The sequence below is a fragment of the Hylobates moloch genome, unplaced genomic scaffold, assembly GCF_009828535.3.
Source record: "Hylobates moloch isolate HMO894 unplaced genomic scaffold, HMol_V3 SCAFFOLD_1, whole genome shotgun sequence".
In the NCBI taxonomy this organism is placed as follows: Eukaryota; Metazoa; Chordata; class Mammalia; order Primates; family Hylobatidae; genus Hylobates; species Hylobates moloch.
The window spans coordinates 187,957,056-187,982,769 of NW_026652276.1; the positions used below are offsets into that span (position 1 = coordinate 187,957,056).

Here is a 25,714-nt window from a genome sequence, read left to right on the forward strand (position 1 = left end):
GTGGTGCCTGGGGGAAAGAAAATGTTTTATGATACAATAATAATGGGAATAGTGGTACCAAAGATGATACTACTTTTGATGCCACCCTGAGGGCCCTAGGAAGACATTTGTCAGCTTTTCATTTATTCTTTGTCTTTAAATTTTTACATCTATACCGGAATAAACTCCATGTAGATTAAATAGTACATGTAGAAAGCTCTACCTTTAAACAACTGAATGAAAAAAGAAGTAAATCTTTAGATTTGCAAATAAGGAAAGGGTTTTCAAAATCAAAAGCAGTGATACTTCTGTGATGTTTAATGTTGGGTTTAAAACACATTGGGGAGTTTTCTTTCCTCACAGATGTCATGACATTAAAAATAAATATGCATAATCTATAAAAACTTTGTAGTTACAATTGAAAAGCAAATTGGATAAAATGATTGTGAGTAATATGACAGATAAAGTGGTATGAAAAAACTAATTTAAGTCAAAAAGAAAACCAGGTATTTCTGGAAATACAATTATCCTATAAACATTTGCTATTGCTTAAAATCTTTGTCAATTTAAATAAATAATTTAAAATTTTTTTAAAAATTATCAAATAGTTCAAGTTTAATAATTTAAAAAAAATTAAGTTATTTATTTAAATTGACAAAGATTTTAAGCAATAGCATCCAATTCTGTTGTACAGTTAGGGGAGTCTTATTACATAGTTTTTGTAGGACAATCGATAGGTACAATCCTTCTAGAAAGAAACATGGTGATAAATGTGCCCTAAAAATGGTCATACCGTTTAGCCCCCGCAAATAACTTTGGGAATAATGCCTACAGCATAATCTGAAATGTAGACAAATATCGATGCATGAAGGTGTTTATTGCAAAGTTGTTTTAATATAAGCCAGCTAAATATTCAGTATTAGAGAGGTAGTTATTTACAGCATATGATAATCTGCAATCCTTAAATGCGGTATTTACACAGTGTTTCTAATGACATGCAAAATTCTTACAGTGTTAAATGAAAAAAGTAGGTTTTTAAGTTGCATATGCAATATAAACTCAACTCAGAAAAAAGACTGGAAGGAAATACCCAAAACGTTAATATTTGTTCCTGAAATACGCAAAATGTTAATATTTGTTCCATAATATTTAGATTATGGATAATTTGTGAAAGTCACAACTATGTGATTAAATTCATCATTTCATGGCAGACAGCTTTTTCTTTTGTTTCTGTTCCTTTAGGTAATGTTTAGATATTATGCCTTGGAAATGAAAATGAAAGGGTTTAAGCTATGTTTCTCTAAATAGGAGAAATAAAAAAGAAAGTGTCGATGCCATAAAATACAGCTTTATTTTTAAGTAAATTATAAATTGCAATATGAAACCAGTTTTGGGGGGTAGACTGCTTCCCCTGGTTGAGGTGAATTAATGGTTTTTTATACCATGGTACTCTTTTTGTTCATTAAGTGTTAACGATGTACTCATTGTAGTATGGTTTTTGATGAAACAATCTTTAAGATGTTCATTTTTGTTTTTATAGTATGTGCAGAAGCTTATAATCCTGATGAAGAAGAAGATGATGCAGAGTCCAGGGTATGTAATTTACGGAATGAATGAATTTTAAATTGATGCCCTTGTCATATTTCAGGAAAATAATCATAGAAAAGATTTAACAGGCGTGTAGGTTAACAGGATACATAATGGAATTATTTTGACTATTTCTTTTCCTAGTCTCATCTCCAATAGCCTACTCCTGCTGTGAGTCTTGCAGAATTATTTTTATCCAAAGAGTATTTCTCTTTACAAAATATATCCTGGTGATGAAAAATGTTTTCAGCTGTCTTTCTCATAGTAATAATATTATTTTTCTTAGACAGTGTTTCTTGTTTCTAGTAAACAAAAATACTGGGAAAGACCTTCTCCTATTAATTTATAACAACGGAAAGTTACTCTGAAACAAACAAATCATGGTAAAATCACATCCAGTGTGTCAGTACAGCAGTTAGGATTCTTTTTTAAATCTGTGAGTCTTCATAGTTTGCTCAGCAGCTGACTTCTTGCAGGCCCTACCTAATGTTTTTGTAAGAATTTGTCCACTGTGATTTCAGCAGTTTTTAAGCTATGTCTTTCAGCTCAGTTCTATTATTTATTTAGTAAAAAGTAAACTAAGAGATGACTATGCCTGGAAATGGAAAGTAATAATTTCTGCTCCACCCACCTCCCCCTTTTTTTGAGTACATATGTTGCAAAAGTGCCTCTTGTTTCTTTGGCCTTAAACAGTATAAACAAAAACTTATTTTTGTAGCTCTGAAAAGTACTTAAGATTGAGGTTTCATGTGGAGAAGCAGATACTATGTCCCTATGTCATTACATCATTAAGCTCATTGAAACTTCTGTAAAATCCAGTGGTATCAGGAGCCTTACAACGTGGAAGATCTTGAAATCCCATTTTATTCCTGGACCCATGGGGATTCCCACTACCAGGGTTGTGGAAGCTCATTTCTCACTATTAGAACTTCAGTTATTTTCATGAAGTTTATAAATCTTAGCCTGGAAATGATGTTGTTTTAGGATTAAGGTATTTTTACTAAAAATCTGTGATGTGCTGTTACCCCTGTATAGTCTGAAAAACTAGACCTTGCCTACCGTATACTTTGTGTATCTAGCAGAAACAATACCAGGTGGCAATGAAGACAACATACATTCTTTATATGTGTGTATAAATGAGTATGATAAAATGTAGTAATTAAGATCAGAGCAATCGAGATGAGCTGGTTTAAATTAATAAAAACCTAAATTAATGAACATTTGCAATACAGTTTAAAAACAATATGCAGTATCTCATTGATTCAAAAGCTGTTAGGCCTTGAATTTTAGCTGCCATTTAATTCATGAGGTAAATAAAGTGTTTTGGCAGGCTCACTCCAGCTAATTTCTAATAGTTTTGTTGGGGAGGCTATACTAGTTAAGATTCATTTGGCTGTGTAAAACCTAACCCTGTTGAGACAAATGTGAAAAAGAAAACACTGGGGAGAGATTATCAGACAAATGCTTGAGCAGAAAGTGTTCAAAGGCCAAGCTGTAGGCCTGGCAGGCAGGAGCCAGCCTGCCTCTGGGGTCCATCAAGAGCAAGAGTGTAAGACTTAGCGTAGTGTCTTTGAAACGGGTTCAGCTACCCATCTCTATTACTGTGTCTCTCAGTTCAAAATTCCAGTTTCCCAAGAGTTTCTGATGGACCCAGCTTTGGCCCAGGGTAGGGCCAGGATCAAAAAGTCCAACCTACTTGGGAACCACTTCTGTAAATAAGGGCAGTTACTAGAGGAGGAGGAATCTTTGTGGGTTGGGCATTTACCCTAAGAGCTGTCCCCTGTAACACCTTTTAAAGTTATATTCAGTAGTTTTTTTTTTTTGTTAATGTATTATATGTTTGATTATAGCGAAGTACTTTCAGGTTATCAATTAGGTTGAGTATTCTCTAAATGTGTTACTAAAAATTATACTTCTTTTGGTCTCAAAAACTATGAAGCAAACCACACCACATTCTTGGGAATGATTATTACAGATTTCAGAATTATTTAGATCTAGAAGGATATTGGGAAATATCTATGAGGAAAATGTATACTATATTGTGATAAAATTACATTTCATTTGGACATTTTGTGTTACTTCTGAGACTCACCAAATCATTGTTTGTAGTATAAATAGAAATTTATCGTCTGATATGAATTCAAAGAAAATGTAAATACTTAAGAGTCATTTTGGAAAATAACAGATTTTAGTTGGAATGCCTTTAATAAATGAAAATGTAAGGGTTGTCTAGATCTAGCATGTAGAAAGTGGTAGAGAAGAGCTAATAAACTTAAGGGTAGAGTATTTCTTATGTTTCTCCACAAAAATATTTTGGAGTTCCACCTGTATATCTGGTGCTAGGTGTAAAGTGGTGAGCAAATGGTGCTAGGTGTAAAGTGGTGAGCAAATGGACAAGTCTCTGCCCTTTTGGAGCTTACAGTCTAGTGGCAGAAGCAGACAAGTGAGTAAATTAATGAAAAGTTAAAAAACATGAAATGCTAAAGAAACAGTGAAACGGTGTAGGAATCAAAACACAGCCCCCAAGCCTCTGGGTTCAAGTGATTCTCAAGCCTCAGCCTCCCGAGTAGCTGGGACTACAGGCATGCACCACCACATACCTGGCTAATTTTTGTATTTTTAGTAGAGATGGGGTTTTGCCCTGTTGGCCAGGCTGGTCTTGAACTCCTGGCCTCAAGTGATCCACCCACCTCGGCCTCCCAAACTGTTAGGATTACCGGTGTGAGCCACTGTGCCCGACTGATATACAGTGTTCTTTAAAGAAAATGTCTAAGTTAAAACCTTACTTATTAACTGGTTTTCTAATTTTTTTTTTTTTAATGGAAAGGCAGCAGAAATTTAGAGCAGAAGTTGGCAAACTTTTTTTGGTAAAGTTTTTTTTTTTTTTTTTAACTGAAAAATGCACTATTTTCAGAGAGTAAATATTTTAGGCTTTGGGGAGTCATGGGGTCTCCTTTGCAACTACTCAGTTCTGCTATAGTAGCTTGAAAGCAGCTGTAGGTAATACATCAATGAAAAGCACGTCTGTTGTGTTACATTAAAACTTTATGACGCTTGAATTTGAATTTATTATAGATTTTATGCGTCAGGAAATATTATCATTTGTTTGATTTTTCCCCCCAGTCATTAAAAAATATAAAATTATTCTTAGCCTAGAAGCCATACATACAAAAACAGCTTTGCCTGCAGGTGTAGTTTGCTGATCTCTGGTTTAGAATATAGACTCTGTAGCTGGCCTGGCTGGCATGAATCCTGGCTCTGCACCTTATGGACTGGATGACATTGGACAAGTGATTTGGGCAAGTTGATTTCCTTAACTCTAAATTTCTTAACCTGCTTCATGGGATCTGTCACTAGGATAAAATGAGTTTATATTAGTAAAGACTTTAAAATAGTACCTGGCATGTATTTATGCTACGTTTGTTTAACAAATAAAATTTTTATCTGAAATCAGGAATGAATTTTAATGAAAACCAAAGTGGCCTCTAGTACACTAAAATCACACTTTGGGTGTATTGCTGAGGCCTCAGTGATCCAGAGACAGATCCCTTAGGTGGAATCATGCTAAGCCCCAGAGGAAAAATGTAGGAGAGCATCTTCAGAGCAGGTGGCTGCAGTACAGAGGAGCCGGAGTGTCAGAGACCACACCTGCTTTCTGACTGTTTACTCTCCCCAGTGAAGAGGGATTTTACTGACGAGGTTAATTACAGTGAGTGGACTCTGAGTGCTGAGGAGTAATGGCAGGGTGAGGGGAAAGGGAAACAGGAAGAGAGCAGTAGACCATAGTGATGGAGGTGGGGCTGAGAAAAAAAGACTACTTAGAAATGGTCATTGGGCCGGGTGTAGGGGCTCATACCTGTAATCTTAGCACTTTGGGAGTCCAAGGCGGGTGGATCACGAGGTCAGGAGTTCGAGACCAGCCTGGCCAAGATGGTGAAACCCTGTCTCTAATAAAAATACAAAAATTAGCTGGGCGCAGTGGCAGGCACTTGTAATCCCAGCTACTCAGGAGGCTGAGGCAGGAGAGTAGCTTGAACCCAGGAGGCAAAGGTTGCAGGGAACCGAGTACACCACTGCACTTTAGCCTGGGTGACAGAGCAAGACTCTGTCTTAAAAAAAAAAAAAAAAAAAAAAGTCGTCATTGGTAAGAGAGGTAGCAGGAAGAAGAGAGAAGAGGAAAAAGCTGGATTTCTGTGTGAAGGCTTATAGGAATTGAATGGGGTGGGCAGAAAGACTTAAAATTGACCAGAGCGAAGCGGGCACACGATACTGATGCCTGATGCACTCTCCCCCCTCTCCTTTCTGAGAACAGAGCTTCTCAGCAGGCAGACATCTTGGTTGCTTCGGTTTGAAGTTCTAGATGGATTTTGTGAAGTGAGAAATGACTTTCTGTTTTGTTTTAGTGTGTTAGCCTTCCTTATTTGAAGTAGGAGGAAGTGAAGTTTGGTTGGTGTGGTTTCGTTAATACCTAAATTTTAAAGGTTTCTTGTGCAGCAGTAAATGAGAAGTCCCTGAGATCTACTTTGTCTGTGTTTGTGTGTCATCTTAGAATCTAGTTTGAGATGAATATTGGGCAGATAGTAAGCAAAGGTTTACATCTACCTTACCCTTAGAGGGGAAAGTGCAGTGACCCTTTCTCTCACTAGCTAGTAGTTCTTTCACGTAGTCTATACATAATGCAAATAAATGGTATACATATCAATAGTTTACATATAAATAGTATATCAATACTATAAATTTCCCCAATTCTTTTCAGGCTTATAATTTTCATTAATTTTTAGCCATCTGGTATGGTTTTAAATGCTGATTTAAATTTCCCATTGTGAGTTTTGATGTTTGTGGCTATAAACTCCACTGCTGCCTGATTCTGTGAGCTCTGATGCTCTGATGGTAGGGCAGGCTGCCTGAAGAGGCAAGGCACCTGCCCATCAGCTCTCATGGTCACTCTTTGAGTGAGCGTTGGAACAGAAAAGGGTGGTATGTAGGTCTTCAGGAAACCAACTCCATGTCTGCTGCTTTTAGAACTACCCCTTGCCCCTCTGACTCATCTTACAGTTCCGAACTGCTCATGTTCACAAAAGAGTGGACCTTTTGGTCCAAGTCAGTTGAGCCTCCTGGTAGTGAAAAGGGACTCGAGAGATGGCAAGCCACGTACACACATGGCATTCTGCCACTCTTCACACTCTAGAATACAAGTTTAGTGAGAATATAGCACACTAGTTTCCTTGAGTTCCTTCTGAAATCAGTGCACCAGCCAGCCTCGTTGGACTCTTTTTCCCTGGAACATACATTCTCTTGGAGTGGCAGTGCGTGATTGCTTGCTCCCTTCTAAAAATCACTTGCTCGCTGTGGGGCAGGTACATAGCACATGTGTAAAAATATATTTGGCATCTAATGCCATATACATTTAAACATTTTACTTCTTTCCAGGGACCTTATCAAGATTCAAAAGAAAGAACTACATCCTGAAAGAGTATTAAGCTCAGTAGAAACAGAATGACAGCAGTCCAAATTTTCAGTGTAGCTGCTGGCACCTGTTGTCCTTTTGTATGGGTCTCCACTGGCTGGGAGCTTTGGAGTCTTCCTAGCCAGTCACAGTTCTGCACATAATGAACTTGCTAACCTAGGGGAAAATATGCTCTTGAAAAACATTTCAGTGCTATATTGATGAATGGATACCAACCTGCCCCCAACAAGGTGAATTATGTTCCCCTACTTGGTAGGCTCATAAGTTACCAATCACCAAAAGTGAATCTCAGCACCAACCTGAAGCGAACTTGAGCGCCAACAGTTCTTTCTAATATTGGTTCTGATTTTTGTTAGTTTTTTAAATCTCTTTGAGTGAGATGGTATTGGCTAATGTCTTTGTTTTTTAAATCTGATGTCCTTTTAGATTATACATCCAAAAACTGATGATCAAAGAAATAGATTGCAAGAGGCTTGCAAAGACATCCTGCTGTTTAAGAATCTGGATCCGGTAAGATAAATCTTAATAATAGAAATGGCTTTGTTTTTTCCCCCCGTGACAGTGTCACGAACTGTGCAGGGTCTTGAGTTTTGCCCTCTTTGTAAGCTGACATCACCCTGGGGTGATGGTAAAGGCCCCCTTGCAGATGCTTGAACGCACAGTAGGTTGAACTGCAGGAGAGGAATATTGAGTTTGGGGGAATGTACTGCTGTTGGAGCAAGAAGTAAAGAAGCCTGAGGTGTTTGTCTTGTGGAAGATATTATCTCATCTCTCAAGATATTACCTCAGGGCTACAAACACAGCCCTGAGAAATGGCCCAGGTAAAAAGAGGGTAGGAACTTGCCCTCTTCGTACCCATCAGGAATATGCAGGGATGCTCAGGGCCCATGGAGGATTGTTTCTCTTTACAGCCAGTAAACTCTGTATTATACAGATTAAAAGTAACGTTTCACTTGGCTTTAAGGTGAGGTTTTTTTTTTTTGTTTTTTTTTTTGGTCCTTTATAAGGATTTGGAAATCTCTAATTTTTGTGTTTGGTATTTCTAGAATACCCACTCTTGATACGAGTGCGCGTGCTGTTCAGACTTTGTCTTGTACTGTGATGTACATATTCTGCTTCCTTCATGTCAGATTATGCTTAGTCATTGCTATATAGTCATTTAGGAGCAAACCTCTGCTGCCATATTCCAAATGTGAAAATAGAGTCAACTTTTGTAACTTACCTCGACTTTTTTGTTTGGCCAAACTCAACATCTTTGAGTTTTTGGCGATGTCCTAGAGGAGAAGCATTAAATCACTACCTGCTCTTTTTAAAATGAGGTCTTCTTAAAAAGGACATTTTTATAAAGATTCATGTACTGCATTATACCAGTTCTATCCTGCGTCATATTTACACTCTGAAATATTTTAAAAATCTCTTTTGTTTCTAGTGTAATTTATGTTTATATTACGTCTTCCGGAACACAGTACATTGTATGACTTTGGAGATTTATGTTAGGTCCACACATTACAAGTTTGTATGTCCATCTCTGAGGCTCCATTACTGGCTTTGAAAGGCCTAAATTTGACCAGACCCAGGATCCATCAGTCACTTCATCTGTCCATTGTCTGAGGGCAGGAACTGTGTCTTTTGTATCTTTGCATCACTCTGTAAGTAGCAGATGGCTCACGGCTCTCTACGCACACTAGGCTCTCAAAAGAAAACATGGGACTGAGACAAGAATGCTTTAAGTTATCCTTTTGTTACAGGAAAGAGGTCCTCATCCAGACCCCAAGAGAGGGTTCTTGGATCTTGCGCAAAAATGAATTCAGGGTGAGTCCGTAAAGTGAAAACAAGTTTATTAAGAAAGTGAAGAAATAAAACAATGGCTACTCCATTGATAGAGCAGCCCCGAGAGCTGCCCATTTTTATGGTTATTTCTTGATGATATGCTAAACAAGGGGTGGATTATTCATGCCTCCCCTTTTTGATCATATAGGGTAACTTCCTGACATTGCCATGGCATTTGTAAACTGTCATGGTTCTGGTGGGAGTGTGGCAGTGAGGATGACCAGAGGTCACTCTCGTCACCATCTTGGTTTTGGTGGGTTTTGGCCGGCTTCTTGACTGCAACCTGTTTTATCAGCAAGATCTTTATGACCTGTATCTTGTGCTGACCTTCAGTCTCATCCTATGACTTAGAATGCCTTAACCATCTGGGAATGCAGCCCAGTAGGTTTCAGCCTTATTTTACCCAGCTCCTATTCAAGATGGAGTTGCTCTGGTTCATGCACCTCTGACACTTTTACAGTTATCTAAGTATACATATTTAATCCTAAATAATAATTTTGGATAGATTTGTAATAAAATGATGGTGTTTAAGTAATATCTAACTCAAGTCTTGTTAAAAGTTATGCCAGGCTGGGTGTGGTGGCTCACGCCTGTAATCCCAGCACTTTGGGAGGCTGAGGTGGGTGGATCATGAGGTCAGGAGATCGAGCCCATCCAGGCTAACACGGTGAAACACCGTCTCTACTAAAAAAATACAAAAAAATTAGCCGGGTGTGGTGGCGGGTGCCTGTAGTCCCAGCTACTCGGGAGGCTGAGGCAGGAGAATGGCATGAACCCAGGAGGAGGCGGAGTTTGCAGTGACCTGAGATCACGCCACTGCACTCCAGCCTAGGCAACAGAGCGAGACTCCGTCTCAAAAATAAAAAATAAAAAAAGTTATGCCAAACCCTTAAACATAGTTACAGTCTCATGGTATGAATTCAGTAGTTCAGAGTAGCCCTGATACATCCTTTTCCATTCAAGTTTCTTTGCTCGGTTCATTCAATCCACGTTTGCCGAGTACCGTCACTTACCACTAGTGGGAGTTAGTGCTGAGGAAGCAAAGACCTGGTTCAGTACCCTGAGTTGATATCAAAGCTAGCCTGTGGATCACATGTTCTCTAAGGCAAGGACCAATGTAGTATTTAACTCTTTTGCTCCAGAAGCACACAGAATGCAGTGGTAAAATTAATCCTTAGTTTTACACTTAGAGGTAGGCTTTATTCAAGGATTCTGTATTTTTTGACTAGAACTTTACATGGGAGAATTTCAGAGGTCACCAAAAACAGTGCTCTCAAGCTTTAACATGCTGATGTATCATCAGGGGATCTTGTTAAAACGCAGATTTGGATTCTCGTGGTCTGGGGTGGAGCCTGAAAAGTCTGCATTTCTCACAAGCTCCCAGGTAATGTTGATGTTCTTGGCCCACAACATACTTTGAATACCAAGGACTAGAGCTAGATGTGAAAATGTTCAAGTTCAGTATTTGGTTACTGTTACATGTGTTATGTTTGTGTGCTTTCCTATTCAGTGAACCAGTATTTTAATACTTCAGCGGGGACTAAGTCGTGAAATTCTGCTGTCTGTAGGGTTAAGTGACACACAGGCATAAATGAAATCGTTGCTAATTATGCTTCCCTGGGATGTTGTCTCTTCTGTTCTGTCTTCTAAATTAAATTGATCTTCCTTGCCATTTCAACTTTAGCTCTTTAAAAGCATTGTGAAAATTTTGGTTGCATTTAAAATTATTAATATTTAAGAAAGCTTTTGCTAATATCGTCTGGCAAGGAGCATCTTTGCTTAGTGTGATTATTTTGTAAACATAAGAGTTCTTTTAGACTTTTTTTCACTGCTTTGCTGAAGGTCAATATGTATTTTAAAAACCAACACATAGAGGGAAAAAACATCCAGTTTCTGAATTGTCATGATCAAATGTTTTATAGAGAAGAAGCAAATGTATATACATAGTAGTTTTCACAAGACCTTTTTTTTGAATTTGAGCTCAGACCACCTTGAATGACTCCCTTACTATTTAAATCCTTCCAGAGATGATATAGGATGTAAGTAAGTAAAATTTATTTTTCTCAGCAAATTACCACCTGGAATAAGACATTTAGCCCAAAACATGGCAGATTGGAGGTTTTAGTTTAAGCTCATATTGTAAAATAGCTTTCTAGTTTTTTGTGGTACACATTATTTACAATAACCCAAATGTGTTTTAATTGAATTACATATTCAGCTCATATAATCTGCTTATCACGCAGCTCCTTTCATTTTAATTTCTTGACTACTCACTATGTTTCAAGACCTGTTTAAGGTGTTGGAGGCCACAAAGATATTTAGAGATGGTTGTTGTCCTTTTGGAATTTATAATTTAATGAGGGTAAAAACACAACTGCAAAGCATGTTGGGAAAACATGATACATTGCTGTAATATGGTCAGGGCACGGTGAGAAGATGTCTGTCTCTTAGCTTACCCTAATGGTTCAGAAAGCTGGAGAGGTCACTGAGCTGTGCCCTCTGAAAATGAGGAGGGAATCACCAGGTGAGGAAAAGTACCGAGTGTTATCACTAGAGCCTAAAGTGGCAACCGTCCAGTGATGGATGGCCTCCATCTAGTGATGGGAGTGATGGAGCTAAGATGTGGATGCTGTATCGGGAAGGCCCATTCTTTCTCGATTGCTTTGCTGTGGCACTGGACTGCCTTGTAGGCAGTGGGCACAGCTGAAGAGTTCTAGTCAGAGAATGTAACTATCAGATTTATCTAAGGTCACTTTGGTGGTAATGCCAAGGACGGAGTTAAAGAGGGGAGAAAAACAGGGGAAGCAGACAAGAACAAAAGAGTGGAGCCCAGTAAGAAAACGAGGTCATGATCTAGGGAAAAGAAATGGGCCTGAACTCCAGGGAAGGGGGAAAGGGACAGACAGAAAAGAATGGTTTCACAAAAAAGGATTAACAGAACTTGGTACTTGGTGATTGATTTAGTTGGGGACGGAAGGAAGGAATCTAGGATAGCTCCCAATGTCTAGCTGGAGTGACTGCAAAGTTGCTACCTTTTCCTGAAAATGGGAAAACTTGAAGGAGGAAGGGGAAACTAATTAGTAATTAGCAAGAAGAATGGTCTTGGCTTTGTGTCTACTATTTCATTTGAATTTCCTGAAGTCATTATTTAGCTTGAAAATCTTGCACTTCCTAGACTTCAGAAAATTTTTCCTTGGAGAGCTGTATATTCTTATGTTGAGCACAGCATTTATAATTATTAATCTCTTTCAAGATATTCTTTTCATGAATATTTTAATGCTCCACTCAGTAGGCCATTTTCCTCCTGAAATATTTCTAATTTGAGGCTAACTGAAATAATTTTCTTAGGCTATATGATAGGCTCTTCCATTAATGAAGAGTAAATTGTTATTTCTTAAGTGAGTCAGAGCCCTTTACTGAGCTAAGTCTTGAATTGGCATTCTGTAGGAGAATTAGATGTGGATTTCCTACAGTAGTTGTCAGTCATCATGATAAGCCTCTGCATATTAAATATTTCCTAAGTTCTTTTCACTCTGTGCATAATTATGGGGAAATTACATTTTGATTGACTAGAACAGACACCTGTCTGTATTTTATCAGGAATTGCTTTTTCATATATCCGTGTATGAATTCTTCAGTTTTATAATGTTTTCAAATGCAGCTAATTCCAACATCACAAAATGGTTACTATAGCAATTTATTTCATCTTTTTTCCCCGTTTGACATTTAGAGTCAGAACTAATCAATAAAGCTGATGTTCACCCTCTACCTGCCTTAAAAAAGTCAAAATATAAATAGCAAGCAAAACAAAATATCAGTAAATCATTTAATCAACCTTTAGAATTTTGATAGGTGACCATATGTTGCCTGAGTTGATGAACTCATTTGGGTAGAATGGTCCCTGTGGGGCCAATTAGCACTACATCAAGAAAGGTCTGTTTCACTGCTACCTTGGCTTCATCTTCAACCTTGGCTGCAGTTCCACAAAAAGATGCCAGAGCTCACACAGGGACCCAAGGAGGGGATGAAAACCACTTCCTGCAAACCCATCACCATCATTCTTCCAAAAGTTTTTCTTAGCCCATATGAAGATGTAAAATTATGTTCTCAGTTTAATTAGAGTTGTTTTAGTTAATTAAAAAATATAAATCAGTATACATGTAAAACTGACAAACATTCAAAAAGAACAAAAGAGTAGTCAGTGAAAGGAAATCTCCTTTTCACCTCAGCCTCTCAGAAACTCAGTCTCTCAGGAACTATGTTCTTTTAGTATTATCTTGTATATTTTTCCAGGGTCATGCAATGCACATACAAGTATATTCTTTTTCAAATTTTGGTGGCAGCAGAACAGACACACTGTTACGCCCTGTTCTTTTTTTTTTTGAGAGTCTCGCTCTGTTGCCCAGGTTGAAGTGTAGTGGCACGATCGTGGCTCACTGCAACCTCTGCCTCCTGGGTTCAAGTGATTCTCGTACCTCAGCCTTCCGAGTAGCTGGGACTACAGGTGTGCACCACCATAGCCAGCTAATTTTTGTATTTTTAGTAGACAAGGAGTTTCACTATGTTGGCCAGGCTGGTCTGGAACTCCTGGCCTCAAGTGATCTGCCTGCCTCAGCCTCCCAAAGTGCTGGGATTATAGGTGTGAGCCACCGTGCCTGGCCTGCCCTGTTCTTTTCAAATTAAACAATATATCAGTATTTATAGAGGTTCCATATTCTTTTTAAAAAATATTTTCATCGGTATTGTTTATACAAGTTTAAACTAGTAGCTTTTGTGTATTATAAAACTAAATCATGATAACACATTAATGTTTTGCTGTTGCGACTATGTTATAATTGTACATATAACAACAGATTCCAAGTAATCAAAACAATATTTAAAAAGAAGAACAAAGTTGCAGGATTCACATTTCCTAATTTTACAACTTACTGAAAAGCTATGGTAATCAAAACAATATACTGGGCTCGGGTAGACATATAGAACAATTGAATAGAATGGAGAATCTAGAAATAAACGTATATACTTATGGCCAATTGATTTTCCCACAAGAGTGTTAAGACCATTCAATAGAAAATGAATAGTTTCTTCAACAAATGGTGCTGAATCACTGGATATCCACACACAAAAGAACAAAGCTAGACTCCTTTGCATATACAAGAATTAATTCAGAAGGGATCAAAAGCCAAAGATATAAGAGCTTAAACTATAAAACTCTTGGAAGAAAACATAGGAGTAAGTCTTTATGGTCTTAGATTTAGCATTGGACTCTTAGACACCAAAAGCATAAGCAGCAAAGAAAAAAGAGATAAATAGGACTTCACACAGATGTAACATTTTTGTACATCAAAGGACATTATTTTAAAAAGTGAAGACAGTGTGCACAAGAAAATTATTTGCCAATCATATATCTGATAAAGATCTAGTATCCAAAATATATAAATAACTCAACAATAAAAAGACAAAAATTCCAATTTAGAAATGGGCAAAGTGCTTGAATATACAAATGACTGGCAATCAAAAAATTCTCAACATGGTTAGTCGTTAGAGAAATACAAATCAAAACCACAATGAAATACCACTTCATCCCCACCAGGATAGTTACAATTTTAAAAAAGGAAAATAAAGTGGTTAATTTTATGTTATGTGAATTTCACCTCAACAAATTTGTAGTTCCCTCTCACCACTCCTTTTCAACATAGTGCTGAAAGTCCTGGTTAATGCAATAAGACAAGAAAGTGTAGTAAAATGTATTGAGAAGGAAGAAATATGCCTGTCTTTGTTCACAGATGACGTGATTATCTAAGTAGAAAATGGGAAAGGCTTCCAGAGCTAGTAAGTGATTATAACAAGGTTGCAGGATACAAGTTTAATATACAAAAGTTAATCACTTTGCTTTATATCATCAGTGAACAAGTGGAATTTGAAATTAAAAATACAATACCATTTATATTAACATCCCCCCAAAATGAAATATTTAGATGTAAATCTAACAAAAATACGTATAAGATCTATGTGAGGAAAACTATCAAATTATGAAGGAAATCAAGGAAGAATTTAATAAATGAAGAGATTTCCATGTTCATAGATAGGAAGACCCGGTATTGTCAAGATGTCAGTTTTTCCCAAGTTGATCTGTAGATTCAATGCAGTCCCAACAAACTGATCCTAAAGTTTGGAGAGGCAAAAGACCTAGGAGAGCTAACACAATATTGAAGGAAAAGAACAAAGTTAAAGTACTAGTACTAACTGACTTCAAGACTTAGTATAAAGTGACAGTAATCAAGACAGTATAGTATTGGCAAAAGAATGTATAAATTAATCAGTGGAACAGAACGGAGAACCCGGTAACAGCCCCACTTAAATGCAGTCAACTGATCTTTGACAAAGGAGAAAAGGCAACACAATGAAGTAAAGATAGTCTTTTCAACAAATGGTGCTGGAAAAACTAGACGTCTGAAAAATGAATCTAGAAATGGACATTATATTTTTCACAAAAATTAACTCAAAATAGATCACAGATCTAAATGTAAAACACAAAACTATAAAATTCCTAGGCGATAACATGGGAGAAAATCTAGATGACCTTGGATTTGGTGATAACTTTTTAGATGTGACACCAAAGGCACATCCATGAAAAAAAGAATTGATAAGCTGGACTTCATTAAAATTAAGTTTCTTTGCTGCAAAAGACACTGTGAGCAGAATGAAAAGACAGGCTCAGACTGGGAGGAAATATTTGCAAAAGACACAGCTGATAAAGGACTGTTACCCAAAATATACAAAGAACTCAACAGTAGTAAACCATCAGATTTAAAAAACGGACCAAAGATGTTAACAGACACCTCAGTGAAGAAGATATACAAATGGCACACAAGCATATGAACAGATGCTCCACATCACATGTCATCAGGGAAATGCGACTTAAAACAACAATGAGATGCTACTACACATCTATTAGAATGGCCAAAATTCGGCACTGACAACACCAAATGCTGGTGAACATAGGTGGTTCAAGAACTCATTGCTGATGAGAATGCAAAATGCAAAATAGTACAGCCACTTCTGAAGATTGTTTAGTGGTGTCTCTTACAACTCAACATACTCTTACCATCCTCTCCAATAGTCATGCTCCTTGGTATTTACCCAAAGGAGTTGAAAACTTAGGTCCACACAGAAACCTGTACACAGATATTTGTAGCAGCTTTATTCAAAATTGCCAAGACTTGGAAGCAACCAAGATGTTGTTCAGTGTGTGAATGGATAAATAAACTGGTACATCTGGACAGTGGACAAATGAGTGATCTAGTTATGAAAAGACATGGAAGACATGGAAGAACCTTAAATGCATAATACTAAGTGAAAGAAGCCAATGTGGAAAGGCTATGTGCTGCATGATTCCAACTATTTAACGTTCTGGAAAAGGCAAAATTATTTGCAAGGCAGCCCTTGTCACTGCTAGACAGCTCTCATTCCTAGGCAGGTCTTTATATTCTGCCAAAATCTCCATGAAACTTCCACCCAACAGTCCCAGTTATGGCCTCTAGAACTACTGATGTCATGGTTTGAACAGAAGATAACTGGTGTATTCTCATATAGGTCTTCTTTTCTGTCACCTAAATGCCTTGTTTCCTGAAATTCCCCCATTGCAGGTTTTCACATTTCTTGATTACCCTTCTTTGAGTGTTCTCTCGCTGCCAGTGACTCCTTTGAAAGACAGATGTCTGAAAATCCCTACATGCCTACAGCAGCAGAGCTTTTTGGTGAATGGATATATGACAGCTTATTTATCCAGTGCCCTGTTGATAAGCTATTAGTTTGTTTCCAGTCTTCTGCTATTGTGATGCAAAGAAAAATGGTGATGCATTTTATAAATACCTGTGTAATAACTTCCTAGAAAAGGAACAGTGAGGTGGAAGATTATGCATATCTGAAATTTTATTAAATTTTGACAAATTGCTTTTTTAGAGTTTGTTCCATTTTACCCTCTCACCGGAAGTCTCCAACACAGTGTGATATTCTAACATTTGTATCTTTTTGAATCTGGCGAGTGAAAAGTGGCATCTCATTTGGATTTTAATTTGGATTTCTCTTCATTTTGAGAGAAGTTGAGTAACTTTTCATGTTTTTAAGAATCCCCCTTTCTCTTTTCTGGAAGCTTTGCAGATCTTTTATCTTTAATGTTCTAAAAAATACATTATTTCATCCTAGTGTGGGGATTTATGGTCATTGATTGTGCTGGGCACTTGAGTGTGCCCTTTTGGTCTGAAAACCTGTGTCCTTTGGGTCTAGAAAATTCATCCTGTATTGTTTGTATTTCTTCCTTTTTGTTTTCTCTGTTACTGTCTCTGGCACTCATTTCTTTTCATCTCTTTCTTTATTGACTTTTTTTGAGGTGTTTGTTTTTAATTTATCTTCTTACTCTTTTATTTACCTTTAAAAAATTGTAATGGTGGATACATGTCTTTATACATTTGTCAAACCCATAGAATGTACAACACCAAGAGCAAACTCTAATATAAACTATGGACTTTGAATGATAATGATGTCAGTGTAGATTCATCAGTTGTAACAAATGTGCCACTCTGTTGGAGGATGTTTATCGTGGGGGAGTCTGTTTATTGTCGGGGAGTCTGTGTCATGTGTTGGGGCAGAGGATATGTGGAGTATGTCTATACTTTCTGATTAATGTTCCTATGAGCTTAAAACTGCTCTAAAAAATTCTATTTTATTTTTTATTTTTGAGACAGAGTCTCATTCTGTTGCCCAGGGTGGAGTGCAGTGGAACAGTCATGACTCACTGCAGCCTCAACCTCCCAGGCTCAAGCAATCCTCCAGTCTTGGCCTCTTCTGAGTAGCTGAGACTACTCATTTTTTTGAGACAGAGTCTCACTCTGTAGCTGAGACTACTCATTTTTTTGAGACAGAGTCTCACTCTGTTGCCCAGGCTAGAGCGCAGTGGTGCGATCACGGCTCACGGAAGCCTCAACCTCCCAGGCTGAAGCAGTCCTCCGACCTCAGCCTCCCAAAGTAGCTGAGACGACAAGTGTGCGCCACCATGCCCAGCTTATTTTTTTTGGTAGAGACGGGGTTTTGCCATGTTGCCCAGGCTTCTCTCAAACTCCTGGGCTGAAGCAATCTGCCTGCCTTGGCCTCCCAAAGTGCTGGGATTACAGCCGTGAGCCACTGCACCCTGCCAAAAAAATCTTATTTTAAAGAAAAAAAAATGACAATCATATTTTTAATTTCCAAGCTACCCATTTTTCTCTGATTTGCTCTTTTCCTAACTATCGTATTTTTTTTTTGGTCTCATGAATATAATATCATCTTAAATGTCTCTGCAAAAGCTCTCTACAGTTCCTGAAATATCTATCTCATGTGTTGTCATTTTGCTGTTTATCTTAGACTTGTAGGCTACCAGGGGAGCAACATAAAGCTGATTTAGAGCTCTGAGTAAGTAGGGCAGGCCTGTCAACCAGTGCACTGTTTAGCTTGAGCTGACAGGGAGCCAGCTGTTACATTGGGGAACCCCTAAGTCCTACCAAATGAAGGCTTTTGTTCCAGGGCACCAGTGTTCACAGTATCTGTTCTAGTTCTAATTTGTTTAGTTTCTCTCTGATCTTTTGTCTGGGAAGAGCTGAGGGTCCACATTTGGCTGCTAGGCATTCTGTATTAGAGTAGAGGGATTTTGAAGGAAGGTGTCAGCTATCTCTGCAGGACTTTAAATCAGTCCGCTTGTCTTTAGCTTCGTGTCTCAGTCCCATGCTGGCAGAACCAGATATTACCCACTTTGGAGCCTCCTGGTGCTCCGCAAGGTATGTTGGCCCCTCCACACTACAGTCTCACTGTGTACTTGGAGCAGCTCTCTCTGCCGCGTGTTACTTACCTTCGCCCTGAAACTCTGTCATCCATCAGTTGTCCCTTCTTGTACTCTATACTATTGTAGATTCATATCTTCATATACCTTGTAACGTTTTCATGCGGTCTCAAAAGGGAGAGAATCACATGTGATCTGTTATCCTCTTTATCCAGAATATCTTGTTTCTTCAACCTGTGTTTTCCACTTGCATCTTTTTTCCCCTTTGAATCTATCTTCAACTCCTTAGTTTATGTATAATAGTAATTGATTTTGGCATGGGCAGTTAGCATTATACCTTTTGTATGCCCATAAGGAGTCACCTGACCAAGGGCTCAGAGCTAATAAGTAGCAGAACAAATAACCCTCTAAATCTTTAGACTTTCCCTTGTATTGTATTATTTCCTCATATCCATTTATTCTGTCTTTTTAAAGTTCTTTGAATTATTCCTGTATTTGTTCTGATTAAAGATTTCTTTCACCACCTACTTTATTCTCATCAGTTTGAAATTTATCCTTGAGCCTTGTCAGTCACACTTTGACAGAATAAAAATTTTACATAGTTTAAATAGTTGTTGAATAATATTTTTGATGTTTCTGACAAATCTGCCCTAGTGAGCTCAGTGGATGCAGCTTGAAGCCAACCTTAATGACAGTGAATAGTGACAGAATATTTGCCACAGTCATTTTTGGTTTACTTTGTTGTTTTTCTTTTTTGTTCTGTTTTGATTTTGGTGCTAAACCAAAAAGAAGATTGGAATCAGGATCTAAATTCACCAAGTATTTAGGTTATCTGTACACAAATTTTAGTGTTGACTAATATAAGGAAGTTTTAAAAAATGGGTATCTTTAAAAGAAATTTGAAATAATTCCTTACTATCCTGATCCTTTTTAGTTGCTAAGATTATATTTCACAAGGTATATGGTGGTTTTGTGGTTAAATTTTCATTTTAAAGTGGCGATAGTTGCAAATATTCTAAAATAGACTAATTATAATTACTTTCATTCAAATACTGAATATGAGAGTATATAATCATCTTATTTGTATGTGGTAAGAGACTACTGTGTATTTTTCTGACAACATTTAATGGTAGTTATGATAGTTCCATTTCTTTGGACTTGTTCACAGAAATATGACTGTGGTTACTTAAGAAAACATGTTCTAGATAAAGATTATATCCCATCTTTTTTAAAAATAGGAGCAGATGTCTCAAGTATTAGATGCCATGTTTGAAAAATTGGTCAAAGATGGGGAGCATGTAATTGATCAAGGTGACGATGGTGACAACTTTTATGTAATTGATAGGTAAGTTTTGCCCAACCTTACTATTGAAATTTAAAGAAGCTTTTGTGTAAAATCTCAACCATTATTATGGCAACTGACAGGTTAATATAGGATAGTTGTTATTGCCGCTACTCTTATTACTACATAATAGGCACTGTAAACCTGTTGTGAGTACATGCAGTGAAACCACAGTGGATCATGAAAAGAGACATAGTTTATAGAGGAACTAATGACTTTTGGTTAGTCTAATCTGTAAATGTTAGTCATTTAACGTAAGCATCTTCATTTGCTAAATTCTAATTGAGAGATATTGTGTGGTAGTATTAGTATGTACTAGATGCCTATTACAGTGAGAACAGCAGTATAATATAGTATCTAAGATGTTAACTCACAGTAGACCTCAATTGGTATTTCTTAAAAGGTTCTTTTTTTATAAACTATATAAAACATGCTCATGGTTTAAAAAATTCAAAATTGGCAGAGTGTGGTGGCTCAGGCCTGCAGTCCCAGCACTTTGGGAAGCCGAGGCCAGTGGATCACTTGAGGTCAGGAGTTCAAGACCAGCCTGACCAACATGGTGAAACCCCGTCTCTACTAAATACAAGAAAAATTAGCCAGGCGTGGTGGTGCACACCTGTAATCCCAGCTACTTGGGAGGCTGAGGCAGGAGAATTGCTTGAACCCGGCAGGTGGAGGTTACAGTGAGCTGATATTGCGCCATTTGCACTACAGCCTGGGCAACAAGAGTGAAACTCCATCTTAAATAATAACAATAAATAAAAAAAAATAGAAAATGCAAATATTTCACAGGGGGATAAGGTGAAAAGTCTTTCTTCCTACTGCTTTAACATCATCCAGTCCATATAGTAAGTAGTTTGGGCATCCTTCCAAGAATTGTATATTATTATATTTGTCTTAAAAAAACTGTAATTATTTAAAGAAGTCTTGGATTTATGTTGAAAATCTGTTTTCAGGAAATTTAAGTTGTGCTTTACCTCATCATAGAACAATGTGCCTTATGCAATAGATGAATCCTGAAATCTAACAGCAGAGCAGCCTGAGCTGAGTCCTTATTTCTTCACTTTTGTAAAACAATGATAAGTGTTCATGAGACAACTGGCATCCCTGACCCCTCCCCTTGTGTGTGGAACGCATGTCGTCTCCCAGCCTGACTTAATGGGTTACGTTTGCTCTCTGGGCTGGGTTGTGTTCACCTCAAAGGTCTTGGTGAAAATGACCTGTTTGGTCTCCCGAAGCCTCATTTCGTTATTTTGGCTCTGTGGGTGATATCTTTCATGCGTCAGTCACGCATGCTGTTTCAATCAAGAGTTTTCACTGATTCTCCCATTCCCTCATCCCTAATGCCTGGTGACCTGTGGCTGAAGCACTAGCCAGGATTTTAGAATAGAATAAACCAGTTATCTATATGTGAATCAAAGTAATGATTTTTATATCATTAATAGCTTTCATCAGTGAAGCACCTCAGAAATGCACCTAAGTGTGTTTAACTGTAGAGGTGTATGAGAAACCCTAACCCTCTACGATCTTAATCATTTAGTGGGGATTTTTGACTTTCAAAACTGCCTTACATTTGTATATAGTCTATTCCCTTTTCAGTTAGATAGTCACCCATTTGGTAGATGAAAACATGCAGGCACACAGAAGTGACAGCACTTGGTTCAGATCACCCAAATGACTGGTGCAGAGCCAACTCCACAGCCAGGTCTCCTGCCCTGTTCATGCTCTTTCTGGGGGTTCTTGCCTGCCGGAGGCCTTACATTATCAGAGAAGAAATCTGTGTGAAAAAACAGCCCAAGGTTTTTTTTTTTTTAAAAAACAGTCTTGCTCTGTTGCCCAGGCTGGAGTGCAGTGGTGCGATCTCAGCCCACTGCAACCTCTGCCTCCCAGTTTCAAGCGATTCTCCTGCCTCAGCCTGCGGAGTAGCTGGGACTACAGGTACCCGCCACCACACCCAGCTAATTTTTGTATTTTCAGTAGAGACGAGGTATCACCATGTTGGTCGGGCTGGTCTCGAATTCCTGACTTCAGGTGATCCGCCTGCCTTGGCTTCCCAAAGTGGTGGGGTTGCAAGTGTAAGTCAGTGTGCCTGGCCTAGCTTGTGGTATTTTAACAGACTTTAGACTGATGTGATTTCAACTGGACTGGTAGCTCATTTTACTTCTCCTCAGCACATTTGGCTTTGTTTTACCCTATTCAAAGTAGCGAGTGTAGAGAACAGTTTCAGCGCAAAAGTATAAATAGTGTAAATCGAAGAGTTTAATCTGTATAGCATTGCTAGTCTGAAAATCTGAAATGCTCCAAACTGCAAAGCATTTTGAGCATCAACATGATGGCATAAGTGGAAATTCCACACCTGACCTCATGTGATGGTTTACAGTCAAAATGCAGGCACACAACAGCTTATTCAGCATCCCGGAAGGGGTTAGTGTGCAATGTACAGTAACTTTAATCAGAATACAGCATTGTAGGTGGAGACTGCAAGCCTGCCATTGTTTGTGGTTGCTCTTGTTTGGCAGCCAGTGCAGGTATTCTGGGGATGCTACTGTGCTGCTTAGTTGCCCCAAACACATTATTTTTTACTGTATTAATGGTATGTCATATTTTTTACTGTTAGGTATTTATGTGTGAATACAAGTAAAAAATGATGGCTTATTGGTAGCATATAAATTCAGAGTCAGGAATGATGGTAATGCTGAACAACCACAGATTGTCCACCTGGGTGGCTGAGATAATGACACCTTTGATTTCTGATGGTTCAGTGTACACAAATTTGGTTTCATGCACAAAATTACTTAAAATATTAAATAAAATTATCCTCAGGCTGTGTGTATAAGGTATATAGGAAACAAATGAATTTTGTATTTAGATTTGGGTCTCATTCCCAAGATACCTCATTCTATATATGCAAATATTCTAAAGTCTGAAAATGTGTAAAATCTATAACACTTCTGGTCCCAAGAATTTTGGATGAGGGAAACTCAGCCTGTACTTGAAAAATGATTATCCGTGGGACAAATTCTAGGAGTTTCCCTTGAAACAGTCATTCTATCCATGAATTACATTGAAAACCAATTTATTTATTTATTTATTTATTTATTTATTTATGTATTTATTTTTGAGATGGAGTCTCGCTCTTGTTGCCCAGGCTGGAGTGCAGTGGCACGATCTCAGCTCACTGTACCCTCTGCCCTCCTGAGTTCAAGCGATTCTCCTGCCTCAGCCTCCCGAGTAGCTGGGATTAACAGGTGTCTCCCACCACGCCCGGCTAATTTTTTTGTATTTTTAGTAGAGACGGGGTTTCACCATGCTGGCCAGGCTGGTCTCAAACTCCTGACCTTGTGAGCTGCCCGCCTCAGCCTCCCAAAGTGCTGGGATTACAGGTGTGAGCCACTGCGCCTGGCCACGAAAACCAATTATTTTCTTACTTAATAATATCTACTGTCTGTCATGTTTCTGCTGTTATTGCTTCTTTATTATTAATCCTTTCCTTTCTTTTTTGGAGGGCAGGGAGTGTGTCTCACTTTCTTGCCTAGGCTGGAGTGCAGTGGCGGCGCAGTCACAGCTCACTGCAGCCTTGAACTCCTGGGCCCAAGCAGTCCTCTTGCCTCAGCCTCCAAGTAGCTAGGAGTACAGGCATGTGCCACCATACTTGACTAATTTTTTGGTTTTTTGTAGAGACAGAGTCTTGCTATGTTGCCCAGGCTGGTCTTGAACTCCTGGCTTCAAATGATCCTCCCACCTTGGCCTCCCAAAGCATTGGAATTACAGGCATGAGGTACCAGGCCTGGCCCATAATAATTTTCTAATGTTAAAAGCCACTTTTTAAAATTTTTTTTAGCAGCACATCCCCACCCTTTGTCTTTGTTAGGGTTTAGTCGACAGAATAAAGCCAAAGAATTTTTTCTATCTGCCCTCACAGGTGCAAGCCTTGAAAGCATGTTCTCTGATAAAATACAGTATGTGGAAAGTCAGTCATCCACACGAAGAATGCAGTTTACGTGAAAATAGGGTCTGGGTAATATGAAGTGCAGTGACATGCAAACTGAACCTTATTTGCCTAGAAAAAGAACCCCAGTTAAAAGATAAGCACCAAAAAACTATAAAAAGACCAGAGTTAGATATCTAGTCTGAATTTCTACTTTTTAACTTTAGAATGGGGGTTGATCTAAAGTAAAGGGCCAGAGAGTATTTTTGGCTTTGCAGGCCAATATGTTCTCTGTTGTAACTACTCAACTCTGCAGTTGTAGCATAAAACCAGCCATAGATAACACATAAACAAACAAGAGTGTTTACATTGCAGTGAAACTTTATTTACAAAAGCAGATAGCCAGTTTGTGGGCTATAGTTTGCCAACCTCTGCTATAGATTATAAAGGACCCTAGTAAGTTTTGTAGAGTAGTGGCTAACCAAATTGCTATAGCTAGATTCTTTTTAAAAAGTTATTTTCTTCTGATCACAAAAGTAATAATATGTTCATGTTACAAACAGAAACTCTTAAATTAGATAGCCAGTGTGCCTAGAATCCCTCACTATTCTTATGCTCTTAGATAACCACAGTCAGTGGTTTGATAAATGTTTCTTCAGATGATTTTCTTTCTTTTTTTTAAGGTTAATTTTTTTTAGAGATGGGATCTTGCTATGTTGCCCAGGCTGGTCTCGAACTCCTAGGCTCAAGTGATCCTCCTACCTTGGACTTCCAAATTGCTGGAATTACAGGTGTAAGTAAGCCACCATACCCAGCCTCTTCAGATTATTATTATTATTATTTTTTTTTGAGATGGAGTTTTGCTCTTGTCACCCAGGCTGGAGTGCAATGGCACAATCTTGCCTCACTGCAACCTCTGTCTCCCAGGTTCAAGCGATTCTCCTGCCTCAGCCTCCCGAGTAGCTGAGATTATGGGATCCCGCCATCACACCTGGCTAATATTTTGTATTTTTAGTAGAGACAGGGTTTCACCATGTTGGCCAGGCTGGTCTCAAACTCCTAACCTCAGGTGATCCGCCTGCCTCAGCCTCCCAAAGTGCTGTGATTACAGGCGTGAGGCCCGGCCTCTCCAAATGGTTTTTTATGCATATACTATTTGGTTGTAGTCTTTAGTTATAGTTTTATCATTTGTTGTTCCAAATTTTTATTGTTTAGTCCCATTTTTCCCAGCAGGCACATGGTCTGGAACAGATGGCACAGATTGATTCCCCTTTATTGTCATCAGAGGGGATAAACAGGCTGGAAATAAGATTTTTATTTCACAGGGCTCTTTTCTGAAATAATGTTTTATTTTAATGAGATTTTATTTGAATTAACCTCCAATCTACATATGTCCAACAGAGGCACATTTGATATTTATGTGAAATGTGATGGTGTTGGAAGATGTGTTGGTAACTATGATAATCGTGGGAGTTTCGGCGAACTGGCCTTAATGTATAATACACCCAGAGCAGCTACAATCACTGCTACCTCTCCTGGTGCTCTGTGGGGTTTGGTGAGTAAAATATTTATTTGACTTGAATGTTATGATTTGTAGCAATTGCTATGACAGTGTTACAAATTGCCACATGTAGTATTTTAATTTAAAGATCATCAGTCATCAGGTAATTTATTAAGCAGCCACTGAATGCTGAACTGTAGGGCACTAAGACTGCACTAAGTCAGATCCTCATGTCATTGCCCCCACTCCTCCAGTCCAGTCAGGAG

The 25,714-nt window shown here is 38.2% G+C and overlaps 1 protein-coding gene across 1 annotated transcript in view; it reads left to right on the plus strand.

The window, feature by feature from the left end:
* PRKAR2B (protein kinase cAMP-dependent type II regulatory subunit beta) overlaps nt 1-25,714 on the plus strand; it is a 119,231-nt gene that overhangs the window by 78,019 nt on the left and 15,498 nt on the right. The window contains exons 3-6 of the mRNA XM_032761355.2: nt 1,520-1,572; nt 7,460-7,543; nt 19,916-20,022; nt 25,349-25,502. Coding sequence (XP_032617246.1) covers nt 1,520-1,572; nt 7,460-7,543; nt 19,916-20,022; nt 25,349-25,502 — 398 coding nt within the window. The remainder of the gene's footprint in view (nt 1-1,519; nt 1,573-7,459; nt 7,544-19,915; nt 20,023-25,348; nt 25,503-25,714) is intronic.